This window comes from Amblyomma americanum, chromosome 8 (genome assembly GCF_052857255.1).
Source record: "Amblyomma americanum isolate KBUSLIRL-KWMA chromosome 8, ASM5285725v1, whole genome shotgun sequence".
Classification (NCBI taxonomy): Eukaryota; Metazoa; Arthropoda; class Arachnida; order Ixodida; family Ixodidae; genus Amblyomma; species Amblyomma americanum.
In genome coordinates this window covers 86,172,598-86,192,440 of record NC_135504.1, presented here as the reverse complement: position 1 = coordinate 86,192,440, position 19,843 = coordinate 86,172,598, and the positions used below count along the sequence as shown (strand labels likewise).

General features: G+C 46.4%; 1 protein-coding gene across 1 annotated transcript in view; it reads right to left on the bottom strand.

Annotated features, from left to right (window-relative positions):
- The window catches only part of eIF3d1 (eukaryotic translation initiation factor 3 subunit d1), a 54,934-nt gene extending 41,032 nt beyond the window's left edge, over positions 1-13,902 (bottom strand). Inside the window, exons 1-5 of the mRNA XM_077635216.1 lie at positions 13,707-13,902; positions 13,538-13,583; positions 9,099-9,235; positions 8,216-8,304; positions 3,700-4,027 (exon numbers count right to left, since the gene is read on the bottom strand). Coding sequence (XP_077491342.1) covers positions 3,700-4,027; positions 8,216-8,304; positions 9,099-9,235; positions 13,538-13,583; positions 13,707-13,874 — 768 coding nt within the window. The 5' untranslated portion in view covers positions 13,875-13,902. The remainder of the gene's footprint in view (positions 1-3,699; positions 4,028-8,215; positions 8,305-9,098; positions 9,236-13,537; positions 13,584-13,706) is intronic.
- Positions 13,903-19,843: the final 5,941 nt, after the last annotated feature.

Sequence of the window (19,843 nt, the reverse complement as noted above, 5' to 3'; positions counted from 1 at the left end):
ACATGGCTTTTCTAACCAATGACAACATAGCACACACGTTTTCTTTGCGGTCATTTTGTCTGCGAACGGAAGAATCCCAGCGTTGCTTACCGATTAAAAAAAAAAAGCTGGAGGCGCGAGCTTTCGAACGAGACCAAAACGGCATCGAGGGAGCGCATAGGTACCGAGCGACGACGAGGCATGATTTGACCTCAATTTAAAAGGCAACTCGTGCGCCTTCGGAAATTTAAATGGCTATTACTAAGCAAATACTGGCTATTCCTTTCTAAATATTCGACGTCAGGTGCAAAATGACCCTGTGAATCCGATTATGACAAAATTGAAAAAACCTATTTTCGCTAATTTTCGGCCTGAAAGAGCCCCCTCTTAGAACTTTTTTCCTTATTTATGGGTGGATCTGGTTGACACTTGCACCATTTGTATATTTTTGCATGCTGATTTCAAATATCTGATTAGTTTTCTTGTAGATGAAATAGTTTTCAAGATTTCACCTAATTCATGTTGCTCATTTGGAGGTGAGCTAATTACTAAATACTCTATGGCATGATGAGAATAGACCTGGCAGAGTGATCTAGAAGGATCATAGAGTGCAACAAAACAAGAATTAATGTGCTAGAAGAATTTCAACCAAAGTTACACCTAGTAAAACTTTTGTGACAAAAAGCCCAAGTTGGCACCCAAGATTGATAATTAATTTTGTAAATGTTGCCGTGAACATATTTTAGTCTTAATGCACTGTCCAAGAGTTTTTCTTTCTAACAGAACAAGAATGAAAGCTATAGCACAAAGAGTTTAAGAGATATCGCTTCTCCAAAATTGAAGAACCCTGAAAATTGCAGTTTTGAGAAAACGAGAAAAAACATTTCACAGTATGTACATGCAAATTATGTCAATGATTGATACGTCAACATGATCAGTAACTAGTGGAAAGTGAACTAAAGCACGAATTAATGGCTTATGCCAATTTCAGCCTAAGTTATGCAATAGGAAACTTTTGAAAGGAAAGGTCCATTTGGGTGCCCAAGACAGATAACCTTCTCAGTAAATTTTTTCTTGTGGTCATTGCATTTACCTTGGTGTCATGTGACTCACAAGGTTCCCTTTCTAGCAAAAAAAAAAAAACAAACAATTATAGCAATAGCAAGAACAGGACAGGAGATATTAATCTTTCAAAAATGCAACACCACCAAAATTGGGGGATTGTGAGAAGCACTCAAGCCTCACAGCATATTTAATCAGGAAAGAAAAACCCAAAGACCTTCGCATGCTTTCAAAATGCACCAGGAGCATAGTCAGGGTGCATGCTGTTGCGGTGCTTCTTTTTTTCCGCTTTAGCAAAGCCAAGCGAAGCCGCCCGCTTCTTCGCAGAACGCGTGTTACGGCGCAAGTCCTTTTCTTCAGCTCTCCTGGAGACAGTTGCTGGCACGTTCGCGTTGCATTCTTGCAGAATTGCTGTTGCTGTATGCTTGCAGCCGGCATTGAAGCGCAGCACAGCTTCTGTTGTAGCTGCTTCCACAGCAAACAGTGACAAATGCCACTCTTTTTGGATCAAGGTCCAGATGATCGAGTGGAAGCTCTCGTTTGAATTCTGGGTCTTCCACCGAATGCACCTCTGCAGCAGGCTCTTCTCTGATAAGCGACTGTACACGGGCAAAAGAGCTTCAGCCACATCGCTTGGCAGACTGTACTTATGCTTCGGTTCAGGCTCCTCTTTTGCTTTTGCAGCGTTGTGGCGGCACCAAGACTGCTCGCCAGTGGGACACAAAGTGTGATTGGGGCAGTCATCAGTAGACGTGATGTGGTAATAGGTCGCCATCACAGCTCGCTGCATGGCATCCACATTACCTACATTTGACCTTAACGCTCAGCCATAATATATAGCTAGCATGTCAACTAGATCAGCTGTGAGCCTCCTCTGCCACCAAGACTTTGTTTTCCTGCACCCTTGTGCCTCTGCAAGAGGTTGCGCAAAGCTGCTCCCATACACTTGTGCACGTGGTTTCTGCAATCCTCCTGGACTACTTCAATGTAGCCATAGATTTTAGCATTTTGAAGGGCATTAAACGTGTGACTGTCCCCATCGCATAACATCATTGTGTAGCGCATGTTGTGGCACTGTAGACACCTCTCAAAAAGAATTTTGCCTGCCTCTACCTCAATTTGGCCAGCCTTGCAGTTGGTGTTTTTTTGGCACTCGTGGCGCGATCTCCAGAGCTCATAGCCGTCAGTGTTCGGCTTTGGGCCAGTTTCGCAGCCCAGACAAAAGTTTGACAGCACAACATAATCGAGCACATAACCAGTGAAGAGTTCCACTATGGCACCGATGCCTATATGTGACGAGTGCCCGCGCGTCACCCATGTGCCGTCGTAACACACGGCAATGTTCCCCCGTGCCCAAAACACAAGTCGTCATATACCTTCGCCACTGCCAGCGTGGCCTGTGCCATAGCTGCCGCGGCTGCTCGAGTAGCAGCAAGTTGCAGTGTATTTTTCAAGTGCCGTTGAAACGTCTTGTTGTGCACGCCACGCCGCGCATGACGCACCACTTGCATCAGCAAACAGCGCGGTCTTTCGTGCCGTCGCCGGCGTCGATTCCAGTCGATCAAGTGTAGACTGCTCACGGGCACTCGCTTGAGTTATGTCACTGTTAGTGACAGGCGCGATGTCAATTCGTACGCGACTACAATCGGCACGAAGAACACCGCCGTTATCCAGCGGAGACGGAGAAGCGTCGCCGCCCGCAATGTAACCGTCACGCAATCCCGTACCACTGGCGCTTGCTTGTTACACAGTATGCAACAATGTCGCGTCATTAACACGTTTTTTTCCTTTTGCACGCTTTCGGCCGAACTTGTGCACAGAGCGGTACTTCTTCGTGCCTCCTGGCATGGTTCTCGCGTTGCACTAGCGTGGTCGGCAGAAAGACGAATTGGCGTCACCGGGCGTCCACTTTCCATGGCTAGCTTGCCGGAACCAACCAGACGACGCCATTTTGATCACGTGCCTAAACCGGCCAATAGCAGCGCGCGCCGCTATTTATTTTTTCTTTCATCTTTTTGGCGAAGGCGGCATGTACAGGGTTGCTGCTCGAAAGAAAAAATAAGCCGAAAGCCCATGCTTTCGAACGAGACCAAAATGGCCACGGTAGAGCGCGTAGTTTTGATGCGCCGGGCGATCGAAATTGGGTGTCGTTTGTCCACAATTTAAAGGGCAGTGGGTGTGGTACTGCATTTTTAAATCGCTATAACTTCTTAATTACGTGGGGTATAATGATGAAAATTTGCATACAGATGTGGAATGGTGCGTGGAACACGAAAATTAAAAGATTGAAAGCCGCCGCGGTGGCTGAGTGGTTATGGCGCTCGGCTGCCGGCCCGGAAGACGCGGGTTCGATCCCGGCCGCGGCGGTAGAATTTCGATGGAGGCGAAATTCTGGAGGCCCGTGTACTGTGCGATGTCAGTGCACGTTAAAGAACCCAAGGTGGTCGAAATTTCCGGAGCCCTTCACTACGGCGTCTCTCATAGCCTGAGTTGCTTTGAGACGTTAAACCCCTATAAACCAAACCAAACCAAACCAAAAGATTGAAAATCTGATTTTTGGGCCGATTTTCGGTGCCAAAGAGCCGTGTCCCCCCTTAAAGCCTGAGACGGGACGGCCCCTGCAAGGAGCATTCTTCCACAAATGAGTGCTGGACGCACCTGCCGGATGATGGGGTCGTCGGTGGTGGTGACCTTGTGGAAGATGCGGTTGATGCGCTGCAGAGGCCGTTCGTTCTTGCAGGTGACCAGGTTGTAGGCCTTGTCGTAGAACTCGACTGCCCCGCACTGGTAGACATCGCGGCCCTCCCCGACGCCGGGTAGGGAGAGCTTGAAGAGGCGCGGGAAGTCCATCTCCTCCAGCACCTTCCAGCTGGGACGCACCGCTACTGAGGCCTCGCGGTGCTTCACAGGCACCTGGCTGCCACCCTTGTTGTCGAACTTTTGGCGCATCTGCTTCTGCCACTTGCGCACCTGCTGCATCCGTTCTCTGTCCAACCAGAGGAGGAAGACGAGACAATGCACAATTAAACTGTGATGCGAGGTCACAGGAAGTTCACCACAGAGCACACAGAAGAAAATGGAACAATGAGAAAGGCACCTCCTGTTCTGCAACTCGCAGTGCACATTTTATCACACAGCTTCCCCTGGCCTGGTGCTCAGCTTATTGGGGGTAAAATGCTTGGAAAATGGGTCTTTGACCCCACCCTGAGCAAACAAAAATATCTTGTGCCATGGCGCCCTTTGGCCACGGATGCCCTTGCGACATAAAAATTCACTGCCATCATCATCATTTTACCACACACGTTATCTTGCACAGCAAGCGCTTATTGGCCAAAGTTGTGTGACTGTGCTGCAGTGCGAGAATGTTCAGAAGACCCGCTACTTTGGGATTAGGGGATTAGGCGCAAAGTTAATATTAAGTTCTTTTTAACTGAATTTGATTTTTCTGAATTCAAGAATTTTCTGAGCAATCCTGACAGAATTCAAAAAGTGGCTGGCAACTGTGTGCATGGGTAGGCTGCATAACATAGGACAAAAGCTACCAATGAAATTCTCACAATTTATGGGATACTGCTAGCGGTGCCTGTTTAAAAAAAAAACAGGGATTTTATTTTGTACCTGTCTAATTGTAACTGCAACAGAATAACTAATTTTTTAAGCCTCAGGTGATGGACAAAACCTGCCAATCGCAACCATGAGTAGTGTTGTGTGGAACACGACAGGCTTAGAGAGAGTTTCTGCAGTCAAACCTCGTTACAACGAACAGAGATATTACGAATTATTGACTATATCGAACTGCTTCTAAATGTTTTCACAAACATTCAATTCTTACTCCATATACCGTATTTACACGATTGTAAGTCGACTCGAATGTAAGTCGATCCCCATAAATCGCATGTCCCAAAAAAAAAAAAGTTGACGCGAATGTATGTCGGCCTCCCCAATCGCATGTCCGAAAAAAAAAAAACACCGGTGGAGCGCTTCAAAAACGAAAATTTATTGCATAGATGGGCTATTCATCCTCACTTGAGTCATCTTCAGTGGTACTGCTGTCATCGTCGTCGTCACCGCTGCGATCCCACAGCCCATCGTCCTCCATGAAAAGCCCGCACTTCCTAAATGACCGCACCACGACATCACGTGGAACGGCCGCCCAAGCGGAAATCGCCCACCTGCACACAGCCGCCAGGGAGGCTCTCTTCACGCGCCCCGTTGGCATAAGTTCCCGCCCTTCTGCCGCCAGCCACTCGTACTCATGCCGGAGCAAGTCCTTGAATGGCTTGTTAATGCCAACGTCTAGCGGCTGCAGCTGCCCCGTCAGACCGCAGGGAATCACCAGCATATCTGTATCTTCTTTTCGGAGCTCTACCTTCACTTTCGCGCTAAGGTGGCCGCGAAATGAGTCCAGCACGAGGAGGTTCGGATTGCGATTTTTGAGGGATGCCCCTGGCCTCAAAAGCCACACCCGACAGTTCCAATCAATAACTAAGTCATCCGTCATAAAGCCTTTTTAGTTCACTCGCACAATCACACCTTTCGGGAACATTTCCTTTGGCATAGTTTTCCTTTTGAAGACGATGTACGGTCGGAGCTTTGTGCCATCTGCCAAGCATGGTAGCGTAACAGTGAACCGAAGTTCCTCATTTCCTGTCGTGAGAAGCTTAACCTCGCAAGCTCCCCTCACGCTCACTGTTGTGTTGCTCGTTGTGTCGAAGTAGACAGGAGTCTGGTCCGCATTGCCAATTTGGCCGAGCAGGTATCGCCGCGAGTCCCGGAGCTTGAGGTAGTGCCTATGGAAGGCGAGAACTTTCTCCTCGTAAGCAGCAGGCAGCTTCTGGCATACACTAGTACACCGCCAAAGAGAGAAGCCAGCCCTCTTCATAAATTTCGAAGCCCAAGCCCTGCTGGCTTTGAAGTCTGTTCGGAGTATTCCAGCTTCCGCAGCAAAGACCCGGGCTTGTTGCGTGATCAATTCGCATGTCACTGGAAGGGACCGATCACGTATTTCGGTGACATACGCTGCAAGCTTGACCTCCAGCTCCAGAAAGCGTCCCGACTTCGGCCCGCGGAAACCTCTTCACTTGGAGTCGCAATCGAAAATTTTGTCTTGCTGCTTCCGCCACTCCCGCACCAACCGTTCAGAAACGTCGAACTTGCGGCCCGCCGCGCAGTTATTGGTTTCTTCGGCGTAAATGATGGCCTCCCTCTTGAACGCTGCAGTGAATGAGCGTCGAATGCTTTTCGAACCTGGAGAGCTCATGGCGAAGCACGCGGCCGGCAGTCGAGTCAAAAACGCCAACTCCAAGCACCACCAAACAAAGAGTGATCGGTGTCGGGGCGTCGGCTCTTCCAGCAAACATCGGCATTCCCCAGAAGCGCCGCTGTTACGTATTGCGCAACCAACTGAAATAGCGGCTCTTCCATCAGCTAGCGACACTCCCCGGCGCTGGCGCAGACTCCGCGATTGGAACAGCGGGACAGCGGCCCTTCCCGCGAGTGAAATGAAATGAAATTGGTTTTGGGGGAAAGGAAGTGGCGCAGTATTCGTCTCAAATATCGGCGCAAACCCAGTTGTAAGGGAAGAGATAAAGGAGGGAGTGAAAGAAGAAAGGAAGAACGAGGTCCGTAGTGAAGGGCTCCCGAATAATTTCGACCACCTAGGGATTTTTAACCTGCTGTACTGACATCGCACAGCACACGGGCGCCTTTGCATTTCGCTTCCATCGAAACCCTGCCGCCGTGGTCGGGTTCTAACCCGGGTATCCTGTTCAGTAGCACTGAACCATCGCGGTGGGTAGCGGTGTGCGCAGTAGCGGTGGCCAAAAAGCCCGCGGAATACCTGAATGCTACGCTTGGAGCCGTAGAGGAAACAAGAACATCGCAGTAGCGTCCCTGATAGATTGTTTTTCTTGCTTTTATTGGCAGTTCAAGGTTTCGTTTCGATTGTAAGTAGACCCCCCCACTTCGGAATTTTAAATTTCAAAAAAAGGGTCGACTTACATTCGTGCAAATACGGTATTGAACGCGCCTTGTCATAAAATAGATAAATCAAACTACTGAGCGCCAAGCTATGACTGCTCGTGTGGCAGGCTTTGCCTCATTACATGGGTGACTGGTGGTGGAGTGGCAAGGGTTTGCAGCACAGTTTGCGCTTTATTTCGCATTTGCCAATGGCGCCACAGAAGGTATAGCTGCGAGAACAGCTGGTAGCTAGACAGTCGGCACCAGTTTTTGCCTCTCACACCCGTTGATAGGGATATGGAACCAGCGATACTGTCAGTTGTAGCTTTCCAGTAGTCATCCTCTGGCTTTCGTCTTGTCATACGAGTTTTTACGCGACACCGCTGTAATGCGAGGAAGCCACCCTAATTGGCATTTGACCTGCCGCCGCTGCATGCTGTGCAGCGAAGCAAACCTAACATGTTTGCTGCTGGGTTTTTTACGGCCTCTGCAATTGCCGCAAGTGGCTCCGAAACGGTGCTAAGACTAAGGAAGAAAAGAGAGCTATCCCATTTCCCGTTCTTTAGCTGACTAAATTTACCTTCTCCAGAGCAAGTTTTTGGCGGAATTTTATATTCGAATATCAGCCATTTCAAACTATTTTATGATTTTTTGCCAGCTCGCTATAACGAGGTTTCACTGTATTTATACTGCGAATGAAGCTTGTGAATTCCCACAGCAGCAAGACTATATCTACACATGCTGCAGCAAAGAGACTTGCAGCCATACACCAAAGATTGAAAGAACAAGCAGTGTCCCAATTCCCAAACACTGTTTCGAAGCTGAAACTGTCCCCACTCTCCTGCCCATTGCTTTCCAACAGCCTCCAGTGGTTCGGGACCTGTTGAACTCAGAGCTGGCCACATTTTGGCAATTTTGTGCCAGCAGTTTTGCCCAAGTGTCGTAGCCCTGACAAGGCAATCAAATAGGGCTACGTTTTGTGGGCCATCCCGTACACAGCTTTATAATTCCCGTTAGAAAGAAGGTGCTGACGATCGCAGGGTGCCTCTCAGTGCTAAAGTGACATGCAACCAAAATCAACCATGTCCTCGCAAGCACACGAGAGCCTCGTGGTACCCCTATTATCAGCTAGACTATATGCAGCAAGATGAGTTGCCCCGTCACGGCCCTTGCTTAGTGACGGACAGAGGATGAGAGCGGGAGACGCACTGACCGTTCACGGCCTTTGGCGGACTTGGAGAGCACCTGGAGCTGCTGTTGCTGCACCATCTTCTGCCGCTCACGGCTCCGCAGGTTGCGTTGCTGCGGAGGAAGAGACAGCATGCTAAGCACAACAAGCACCACACAAGACAAACCCTCTGTTGCCTGAAAACAGCTCCTAGATCTAGAGCAATAGCGGCTCTGGACAGTCAAGCACAGGCCAGCTATTTTTCAAATTTTACAAGCAGTCTTTCGCTTTTATTGAGATGCTGTAGAGCACTAAAAAAACACCTTCGGGCTTGCAATACATACTGATGTAAGCGAAACCATGGTAAAAAAAAATGCTAAAAGGCACGCTTTCAGTTCCACCTCTGCACTATCTACCTTCAGTGCGTGACAGGAGAACTTTGAAAAAAAACTGGATGATGGTACATCTGTCGCACTGACAGTGCACAGATTCAAAGACAACGCAGCACATCCAAGTATTTGACTTAAACTGAGCTTTGTTCCAACTGCGAGTTGCAACCATGACCTTAAATACACCTGCTTGTGCATGTCGACCCAACCTTACTTTGTATCCTACATATGCGCAATACAACTGTTTTAATGCATCACCCATTTGCTCAACGGCTACACCCTCAGAGTGTTACGTAGTCCCACTGTCAGTACAGCCCTTCACTGTGTTCCAGTCCCTTGTAATGCTGGCCGCAGCTCTGTCTGTGAAAGCAGGCGCAAATAATCAGTAGAGACCTCTTTGAGACACCTTAGCGCAATCTGCCATTGTCATGGACCTACTGCCCTCCCATGACAGTTCCCGCAACTAGGCCTGTTGTAGCAGATGCTTTCACCGCCGCCCATTTTTAGCAGCCCCGCTCTGCTCCTGCAGGGACACTCACCTGGTTCATGCGGAAGCGACCCCGCTGGTGCATGGGCTTGTGCATGCGTGTCGTGTCAACCAGCTGGAAGGTGCTCTCGTCCTCATCGTGGTAGTAGGCGTACTGGGTGCCTGACCCAAACTGCGATGAGTACTTGTCTGCAACACAAAGGGTGGACAGCCATCAGGAAAGCACCAACACACAACTCTAACCTAAGAGTATTTTCCTCTAACCTAACATATTGACACTATGTGTGCAATATCATAGCAAAAAATAGGCTACCTAAGAAGGAGTTTAAAAGGAAGAACTAAAGAATGCAAACTAACAGCTTATAAACCCCTGGTCAGGACTCTCCTTGAATACCCGTCAGCTGTGTGGTCATCTCACCTCGCGCATGATAAAGGTAAACTTGAGTCGGTACAGAACAAAGCGGTAAGATTCATTTTTCGACTGTTACGATCGTAACTTTTCCCCTTCAAATCATTACCATGTACTATCACTAACTTCGCTAGAGCATCAACGAAAGTGTGACCGGCTTATCATGCTACACAAAATTGTGCACAAGTCCGTTTCTTTAGCTGCTCACATTTCAGTTATCAGTCATTTTGCACGTTTTACATGCCATACCAATCCTACGAACATTACACCATTCTAGTCTTTCCTTGTAATAAGCTTTTTTTTTCCCGCACACCGCTGAGATGTGGAATCAACTTGGAGGCTTGTTCACCTACCAAGTGAGTGGTTTGTCAAACAAGTGCCTATCTGTGTACTGTGATTTTCTTTATTTTTTATTAACCCCTCCTGCAATGCCCCATACTGAGACAACAGTATCTGTAAAATAAACAGGCAGTATACTTCTGCACAGCAGCATGCTATTATTGTAACAAAGGGTGCAAGCTCCTGCCTGATAACGGGTGAGGACCCCATGGATAATAACCTGTCCACAGAGTCCCATGGATAATTTAATTTCAGCTTTAGTCCATTTACTCAGAGGCTAACAAGTGAGCATCTAAAAGGGTCGCTGAAAGCAACTCCATACCAGTTTTGTTGTCAGCAAAGTAATACCCCTGCCACACTAGCAAATTTAATGTCATTCCAATCGAATGTCATTCGATGCATCGAATGTCATTCGGTCTCTTTCGGTGCTACACGGTAAAAAATAATGTCATTCGAAAAGGATGGCAGTGACGATCAGTGAAAAAAAAAAAAGATAGTACAATTCAAACACATCAGCGCACATAAAATATGTTACAAATTGTTGTGTAGTGTTTTAAAGGTGGGTGAGAACATTTTTGTGCAATATTATAAGCTTAAAATATTATTTCTGGCCATTCTGCGGCACTTCTGCCATCAAAAGCCAAGCCAAGTACAAAGTCAACCACAAATCCGAAAAATGTAAGCGAACAAAATGGCTGACACGGCGGCGCGCAGAGCGTGGAAACGACTTCTGAAAGGTAAAGTGCTTAGTGACATATTTAAGTACTTCCGTCTGAGCTAAAATGAACATGGAACGCCAACCAGCAAGAAACATGCAACCCCTAATGATAGGCGGTCGCGGGAAAGGCCCTGCTTCACGCTCGGCTGCTGCTGGGACCGAGAGTAAAAGCTATCCACGACATGTACAAGTGTGAACAGGCCCGCACTAAAATTACCATTTTTTAGCAGAACTAAATAAATACAATTTCTAACTTTGACAGTGCGCACACAATTTTTTTGCGTCGCTTGTTTCTTTCTTTCTTTTCTTTCTTTCTTTATTCTTTCTTTATTCTCAGAAACAGTACACAAACTGTTGGTTGGACCCATAGCCTTTACGGCTAGTGAGGGGTCCAAATACAACACAAGCACAATACTACCGCAGACCGTGTAAAATAAAAAACTTCAAGATTAACACACACAATTGATTCCTACATTTCCATGGAATTTAAATAGTGTTTTAAAGATGTTGAAAAGTTATTTTTTTCTTTAACTTCACTCGGGATTTCATTCCACACATGGGCTCCACTGTATTCTAGGAGTCTCCGGCCGTACATATTGTAACAAGGTGGTAAATTAAATAGATTGTTAGTTGCAGCTCTTGTTTGTTTCATTGGTAATCTAAATAAACTAAGGGGCAGGGGGTTGTTAGATTTTATTACATTGTTTACTATTTCAGCTATCTTCAGTTTATATGCCATTGATGCTGCACGTACGGTGTCCAGAGTACACATTCGGTTCGCATCGAATTAGAATGAGTTTCGTGAACTCATTCGACAGCGAATGTCATTCGAACCTAATGACATTAAATTTGGTAGCGTGACAGGGGTATAAGATTTTATGCCACCCTCTGGCTATGTTGATGCTTGTCCCAAAGCAAAAGATGCATTTACTGGCGAGACAACTGCAAGTGAAAAAACTTTTCACCACTAGATGCAAGCTCGTCACATCAAGGCCAAAAGAGATTTCGTGATCATCACCGGGGAAAGAACGGTGCCACAGCCTGGCCTCGGGGATCCCCGCTAAAATAGTCTCAGTATCACTGCAGTTTACTTCCTAAAACAGCCAGCGGCAACAATACCTGTATTTTATATTTCGTTACATGGTAATTAATCGATATTGATTGAGACCTTCTTCAATTTGTCCTCACAACCCCTTGAAATGGACCGACCACCAATTAAAACATATCATGAGATTACAGCAAAAATCAAAGATGGTGCCGCATATTCTATGAATTGAGCACTGCAATACCAAGGAAACGAGGATTTATAATTTTGATTTCACACTGAAAATCGCATAAAAGGCCATCTTGCAGTGGAACCCGCCCTTATCAGTGACCATTACGTGACATCTCGGTAAAATATTGCTGACTTGTTTTAACTACACAGTGTTTTTTTTTCCTTTCAAAAGTGTTAGTTATGTTTTATCACAATTTACACTCTCTCCAGTGCTTCCTTCGATGAAAAGAAACGCACCATTTGCATTGTCAACCATGCACTTTTAGCTTTTGTAACTATAGTCAATACAGCTCAAAAAAGAAGCAGCATATGTGCCTCAAAGGAGCCCCCTCCAGCCAATAGGGTGACCAATTCTCCCCCCTTTCCCCCTTCACCCATCCCTTTGGGCCTGCTAGCGTGACATCACAGGGGGTGGCAGATGGGGAATACTCACACCTTAATCAGATTAACTGCGGTGTGATGAAAAGCAGTGAACGCAAATGGCTGGAGGGCCTCCTTTGAGAAATATCTGCCAATTCGTTCTTGAGTTGTATCCAACTATACAAGGTGCCACAGTGTTTTGAATTTCTTGGATGGGGGAGCAACCACAGTCTACTAAATCTTTCGTCAATGAGGTGTAGACCACTGTGCTGTAACAGCTCTGGGTGCGGAAACTACAATGGAAGCTACTCTATGCTACTCTATGAAAAGCACTGAGGTCAGCATTACAAGCTGCGCAAGTCCTTTGTTGGCGCCACTGCCGCTCTTCGCGGTAATCCGGTGCTGGCAGCTTTCAGTTCGTCGATCTCAGCCCAGATGATTGCAGAGTTGCATTACCCGCGGCTGACTTAAATATCGTTGTAAAACTTGCTACGAGACAGAAGTTACCACAATACGCAAGCTCTGTGCTCAGTTTTATTGCAAACGAGCCTGCGGTTGAGGCGAGAAAATTTTTTGAAGTGTTCACGATAAAGATGCACAATACTGTATATTACTCCAGCTGCAGACTGTAAAATATCGGCATAAATACGTCCTGCACCTGACACATGCCACACGAGTTGTGTGCAAGTGTGGCTGAAGCTGAGCCTACCAGCCACAATGAGCATGAGCTGAAGCTTGAATACGTAACTAAAGCCTTTCCGAACTAAAGCAGGTCCCTTGTGCCATACAAAAATGTCGCTCAAAAGTGAAAATATCCTAGTCCCTTAACAGTATGCTTGACTCCTAAACTAAGATAAGGAAAAGATGGCAGACATACAAACTAAACAAAACTTAGCATGTGAGTATCCCGCTAACGTCTCGACCATGGAATTATTGAGAAAACAGCACTACCTCAACACTACTAACATTCTTAATTCTGTACCGAGAGGTCATCTACTTCCGTAGCATGCAATGGATCTCTTCCGGACAATCGTGGACTTGTCTTGTACGCTTTATATCTCATGCACCCAACGTGTCATCACAGTGAAGCAGAACAGCGTGCAGTCTACCGGTTTTTTTTTTTTTCGCTTCGGTACGACAGCAGCGCAACACCGGCGTGTCAGAATCGAGCACCCGCTCACTGATCCAACCGCATTCCAGGGCTAGTACCGAACTCCGCCTTCGGAAACAACAGGTGCGTGCCATTTCGTCCTCCGGACAAAAGCGGACGGCAAAAACGCACTGATCTCACGCAGTTCTAGTACAGCACCAACATGAACTGGAAGCAACGGAGTCTCTCTCAATGGTCACACTGGAACATGTCACACGATCAAACGAAGTAAGACTCACTGGCAGCTCTCCTGTCCTGGTATGTGGTTCCCGTCCAGTCGGCCACCTGCGCAAACGTACGCGAACCCCATCAGCCCACTACAAGGCACGCCAGTGCATCGCGCCGTCGAACGCCGGCAGCAATTGACGCACGCCGGCAGCGATGTCTCGCTAAGCCTATGCCACTCGCCTTGCCCAGTCGGTCGCTCTTGGCGAACGGCTGGTACGGCATGTCCTGGTACTGCTGAGGAATGGCGCAGGGGCCCCAGCCATTGGGGTTGTCCTGGATCGGCGGCAGCACGAAGCGCGCCGTCATTGTGGACGATGAATTTCTGCCCGTATCGTTGTCGGCTACCATATGCCTCTGGACGGTCAGAGAGAACCACGACACGGCGAAGCGCCAGAAAACCGGAAAGGAGGAAAGAAACGTCGTAAACGACCGGAAGTAGGTGACCTATCTGGCGTTGTGGAGGGATGAGCAGACCTTGGAAGGTAGCAAAGTGGCTTGACATCTAGTGGCTTGTTGACAGTGCTACGGATTAGATTTTTTTTTGTTGTTCGGTTCGATTTTACTATTGTGGTTTTCACTCATGTTTTGTGAGCTTTGTGGTTGTGTACTGCAGCTACACACGCAGTTCATGCGCGATCCGAAGCATCCAAAGGCACTTGACTCGATGTGAGCTGAGCGCAGTGTCTGGAGACTGGGAGCCATTTATGCAGCAAGCTGGGTTTTGCTAAGCGGAAACCTGTGCTACCTGAGCATTGAAATGTGAAAGGGGACGAGTTTTTGTTTTGTAAGCTGAGAACGCAATAGTAGGCTGCTGTGACCACTCTGCACATTTATCGTAGAAGTCTCGGAGACAAATTAGAAGCCCAAAATTAAGTACTTCGACAAGCGCAAATTATGTTAACCGTACTCACCGAGGATAGCGTCTGACTCATTTTGAAAACTGGCGGTGGCCGCGTAATGCATGCAGGAATGACTTTCACTTCATGAATTAATTAAAGCAAATACTCGCATATTGCACTCGTCAGAATGAACACGGCCGTCACTTACTTGTGGTAGGAGAGGTCTCGCTTCCTAATTCATGTTTTTATTGGCAAAATATTTATGCCGAGAGCCGGCACTAAGTGCGCGCAAACTAGTCTCTCATAGAAAAGCGGGGGCTCGGGTATGTTTCTCGCGGCACGAACATATATTATGTACGGGCATAGGGCGTGTCCCGCGCATAAGCAGACTACACCAATGATAAACGTCTGTTGGTCACAATGCAAAAAAAAAAAAAGCTTTAAAGAGCAGTATTTAAATAACTAAAAATTTTTTGCAAGAATATTTGCTGTAAAATGCGTGCCTGTTAAAAGTGAAAAATTATTTACAGGACATACTGGTTGCAAAAACAACTTCATTGAAGCATATAATTTGCAAAAATTTCGAACTCGACCGCGGCGGCTGCGTTTTTATGGAGGAAAAACGCTAAGGCGCCCGTGTACTGTGCGATGTCAGTGCACCTTAAAGATCCCCAGGTGGTCGAAATTATTCCAGAGCCCTCCACTACGGCACCTCATTCTTCCTTTCTTCTTTCACTCCCTCCTTATCCCTTCCCTTACGGCGCGGTTCAGGTGTCCAACGATATATGAGACAGATACTGCGCCATTTCCTTTCCCCCCCAAAAACCAATTATTATTGCTGTTTCGTTTTAGCCCGTTCTTCTTGGTGCACAGGAATCCCTCTGCAGCTCCGTACAACAATCTCCTCAGCGCATTTACGATTCCTTTTTGGTTTATTTGGGTTTAACGTCCCAAAGAGACTTAGGCTATGAGAGACGCCGTAGTGAAGGGCTCCGGAAATTTCGACCACCTGGGGTTCTTTAACGTGCGCTGACATCCCACAGAACACGGGTCTCTTGAATTTCGCCTCCATCGAAATTCGACCTCCGCGGCCGAGATTGAACCCGCGTCTTTCGGGCATCGTGTTTCAGCGTCCTTACTCTGTTTCCGCCGCATTTTTGGCATAAAGAATATTGTTTGCAATGCTCGCCTCGGCGGCCTTGTCGTGATGGTTTCCACTGCCCAAAACAGATGGCGCCACTGCCGCCCTTCAGCGAAAAAGCGTCGTCTGCGGGTTTTGGTTGCCGATCTCTACGTAGACGATTATGTTTTCGCATCATGCACGGCTCAACTAAGTAAGTAACGTTGTCAAACTTCCTACGATACAAAAGTTAACATAATACGCAAGCTCTGTGTGCAGTTTCATCGCAAATGAGCCAGCGGTTGAGGCGGGGAAACTTTTGAAAGTCTTCACGATAAAAACGCACAATACTGTATGTACGGTGGCGTTGAGGCACAAGCGCACAAAGTTCATGTGAGGCACACAAGAACTCCTCTATAACAGCTGTTCGTTCATTAGCTGTCACATCAGCTCATACCATATCGTTAGACAACAGATCGATGTGTAAGTGGCGCGACGCGGTGAGCCTATTCAATAAAGGAATTAAATTTTTTAACTCCTTAACGTTTTTATGCCCTGAGGCAATAAACATCGCTTCAAAAAAAAAAAAAAACTCCTTAACGTAACCGTGTTGCCATTGATTGCGGTCCTGATGGTTGCCTATGATGCTGCAATCTACCTTTTATTTTAAATTTATCAGGTGTGCGCAAGCGTGGTTTGATACTGAAGGGTATAAATGTGACCGTTACTGAAATAAAAGCAGTCGTTAGTCCAGCGTCGTCCTGTGTTCCTGCTCCGTGTCTCCGTCCTTTGTGCTGGCTTTCTCATCTGCCACAATTAAATATATGCGGAAAAGGGTGAAAAGTAGCAGGACGCACCAGTGGATTATATTGCATATATAAGTAGCACTTGCACTAGTTTTTCATACTTCTACTGAAATATCTGCTTGAAATTTTAAACCGGAGGAGCCAGGCAACCGGCCGACACCAGCCGGTGCAAAGCCGATGCTTGCTGATTCAGTGTCAGAAGCGCTCGAGCATCTCGTGTTCGACGCCAATGAAGTTGTCACCTACAAATGGATTTCTCGTAAGTGGGAAATTCACGCCAACCTTGCCAAGCGCCTTCTTCATGACTTCGTCACGGAACAGAGACGTGCTGGGAGGTCTGTGTGCAGCTGGCACGCGGTGTTGTGCACCAGCTCTGTGGCTGTTGTGCCGGAAGCCAAGCTGGAGCGTTGCTTGCGACGCTGGCCCGAGAGCCACACGCATATCTACGCTGTGCTTACAAGCCGCACGGAGGACGCCAACGTCATCTGCCTGGCCGACACGTCGTCCATGCTGCAGGACGTCAGTTCTGTGAAACCGCCGGAGGCGCTAGCGAAACGCTGCGATCCTTTGTTGCGCGCGGAGCACTTGTGATGCTGTACCCTTCGTGAGGTTGGCCACTCGTTCCTCATAACGTCCATAAGGCGGCCTAGAAATGTCGCGAAAAAGGCTAATGTACGAAGTGACGGTCATTGGCGACGGCACGGTGCAACGAGTCAATATTGCCGAAAATGACGCCCCGCGCAGTCAGAAACGACCCATTTTTAAAACACTAGCGAATAGATCGTAGTATTTTCAGAAGTTCCAATTGATGTTTTTTGGCCAGCATTTTACTTATCCAGCCCACGCACTTGCACATTTTATGCTTGGAAACCTTCAATTTCGGTCGGGTTTTGTAGTCTGGTGAGACGTATAGTCTCACATCGGGACCTAAGGTTTTCTTAGTGTAAATAAATGACGAAGTCATATTTCACGAACTCCTAATGAGTTTTGTAGTAATGTGCTAAGGTATGCGGTATCCAGATGTTTGGGACGTTTTTTTTTTTTGCTTTGTGTCAATGATCTGCCTTCCCAATTAACTTATGCCCAAACTATTATATGCCGCTGATAACGACCCTGGTATTAGCAGACCGCAATTAAAGAGTCCTGATTAGAAAAGTAAACAAAGAATTACAAAATATACATAAATGGTGCATGGCGAATTCAACCTTAATCCTAGTAAGACCGTTTTTATCCTTTTTCACCCTGGAAGAAGAATCGTTTCTCAGCATACAGCTGTAATTTACAATAACCGTCCTGTTCAGCATGCTACCCACACAATTTTTGGGTACTGTGACAGGTAATCATCTCAAGTTTGATTTACTTGTCCGTTTAGTGATTAAAAAAACCTCATACGGCCTATATGTACTTTCTAAATGCTGAAATTTCTTCCCCGTTGATGTACTTGTTAACCTTTATTACGCCTTTGCTCATTCACATACTAATTGTGGTATATTTGTTTGGGGATGCATATATTCATCACACATGGACCCCTTATATGCTTTTCAAAAAAGAGCTCTTCGAATTGTCGCGCAAAATATTCAGTATGCACATCCGGATTATTTGCCGTTCTGGGTATCCTAAATATATACAACCTAGTGACTTGTAATACCGCTTCCTTAATTTATCGGATCTTTCCATAAAAACGCAGCAGCCGTGGTCGGGTTTGATCCGGAGTTCCCGGGTTCGAACCCGACGGCGGCGGCTGCGTTTTTATGGAGGAAAAACGCTAAGGCGCCCGTGTGCTGTGCGATGTCCATGCACGTTAAAGATCCCCAGGTGGTCGAAATTATTCCGGAGCCCTCCACTACAGCACCTCCTTCTTCCTTTCTTCTTTCACTCCCTCCCTTATTCCTTCCCTTACAGTGGTTCAGGTGTCCAAAGATATATGAGACAGATACTGTGCCATTTCCTTTCCCCCAAAACCAATTATTATTATTATTATTATTTCACTCCCTCCCTTGTCCCTTGGTTCAGGTGTCCAAAGATATATGAGGCAGATACTGCGCCATTTCCTTTCTCCAAAAACCAATTATTATTATTATTTCACAACACACTACATTTAACAACAGTATAGCCGTCGCGGTGGCTCAGGTGTTATTGCGCTCGGCTGCTGACCCAGAAGGCGCAAGTTCGATCCCGGCTGCGGCAGTCAAATTTCGATGGAGGCGAAATTCTAGAGGCCCGTGTACTGTGCGGTGTCAGTGCATGTTAAAGAACCCCAGGTGGTCCAAATTTCCAGAGCCCTTCACTATGGCGTCTCTCATAGCCTGAGTCGCTTTGGGACGTTAAACCCCCATAAACCATCTTCATCACTCACTACACACCAACGTGTCTACTACAAGACATCAGATCTTGCTTCCTGTAATACAGTCCAATTATGGTTGACAAACAATAGAATTTATGGTTACTTATTTGTGGAATAGTGTTGATTGTAACGTTCAAATTTTGCCTAGTTTTCCTGCTTTTCAAAAACAGTTCAAACATTTTCTGCTGAATTCATCCTTGTCTGTATCCTTTAGCACTTTGGTTTGTGTTTTTGTCTAAAAATAACATGTTTACTTGATGTTTTCACTAGTTTCCAGTGCCTACAGCTGTTATGTTTACTGCTGAATAGCTGCGTTATTTTTTGCTGTTGTCTACATGATATGTATTAGCTTACAGTGGTTGAGACCTTTAAACAATTTCTATTGGGTACCTGAAGTTGCGTGTTTGTATTTCACGCTTTAATGCTAAATAAACATACTTTCTAAACTTTCAAGAACCCCCTAGAGTTGTGTAACTGGTCAGTCATAAACAGCTTGAGGCTCTTAATGCAGGTCCTTGAATAACCATATACCTAGGGTAATAAAAGTGACTTTTCAGCATAATTTTGTATGTAATGATGTGGCCCTCTAATTGTGTAGCGTGGTAATTTACTGGTTATTGATCCCAAGTATATGAAAACAAAATACGAAATCTTGTGCTGAAAGCTGTATTGCGACTAACACCTCGATACTCATGCATTCTGCAAATATTGTAAACACACGAAACTCCTGCCACATACCCGCTTATTTGCCTGCATCAATATATGTGCATACGTGAAAAGCTGGTGCATGCACTCTTGTGTTTAATAGTGCATTTTATGCTTCATGGCCTGCAATATTAGCAGAAGTGGTTGCTTATCAAATGCACACAGTCTGCCACTAATTGAGGGATGTGCTGTGTCAAGTAACTTACCCTTTCCCTTTGATACAATGTGCATGTGAGGGGCGTCTGGCCCCTTTTTATACCGACCGAGTAGTTTCTTACCCAAAATCTTCAGCACCAATCCCGAAGATTGACTGAAATATGGTTTAGAGGCCTTGTTAGCCTGAGGTGTATTAGGGCAAAAGTGCAAAAGACGTGAACCCGTTTCTTTTCATCGTCTTGTCCATCGTGGGTCACGTCTTGCGGTCCGACACAAAGGGAGTGAGCTATGGAAAGATTCCACAGGTAGTTTCCCCGAGACATCTTTTTTTCTTTTTGTGAGGTTAA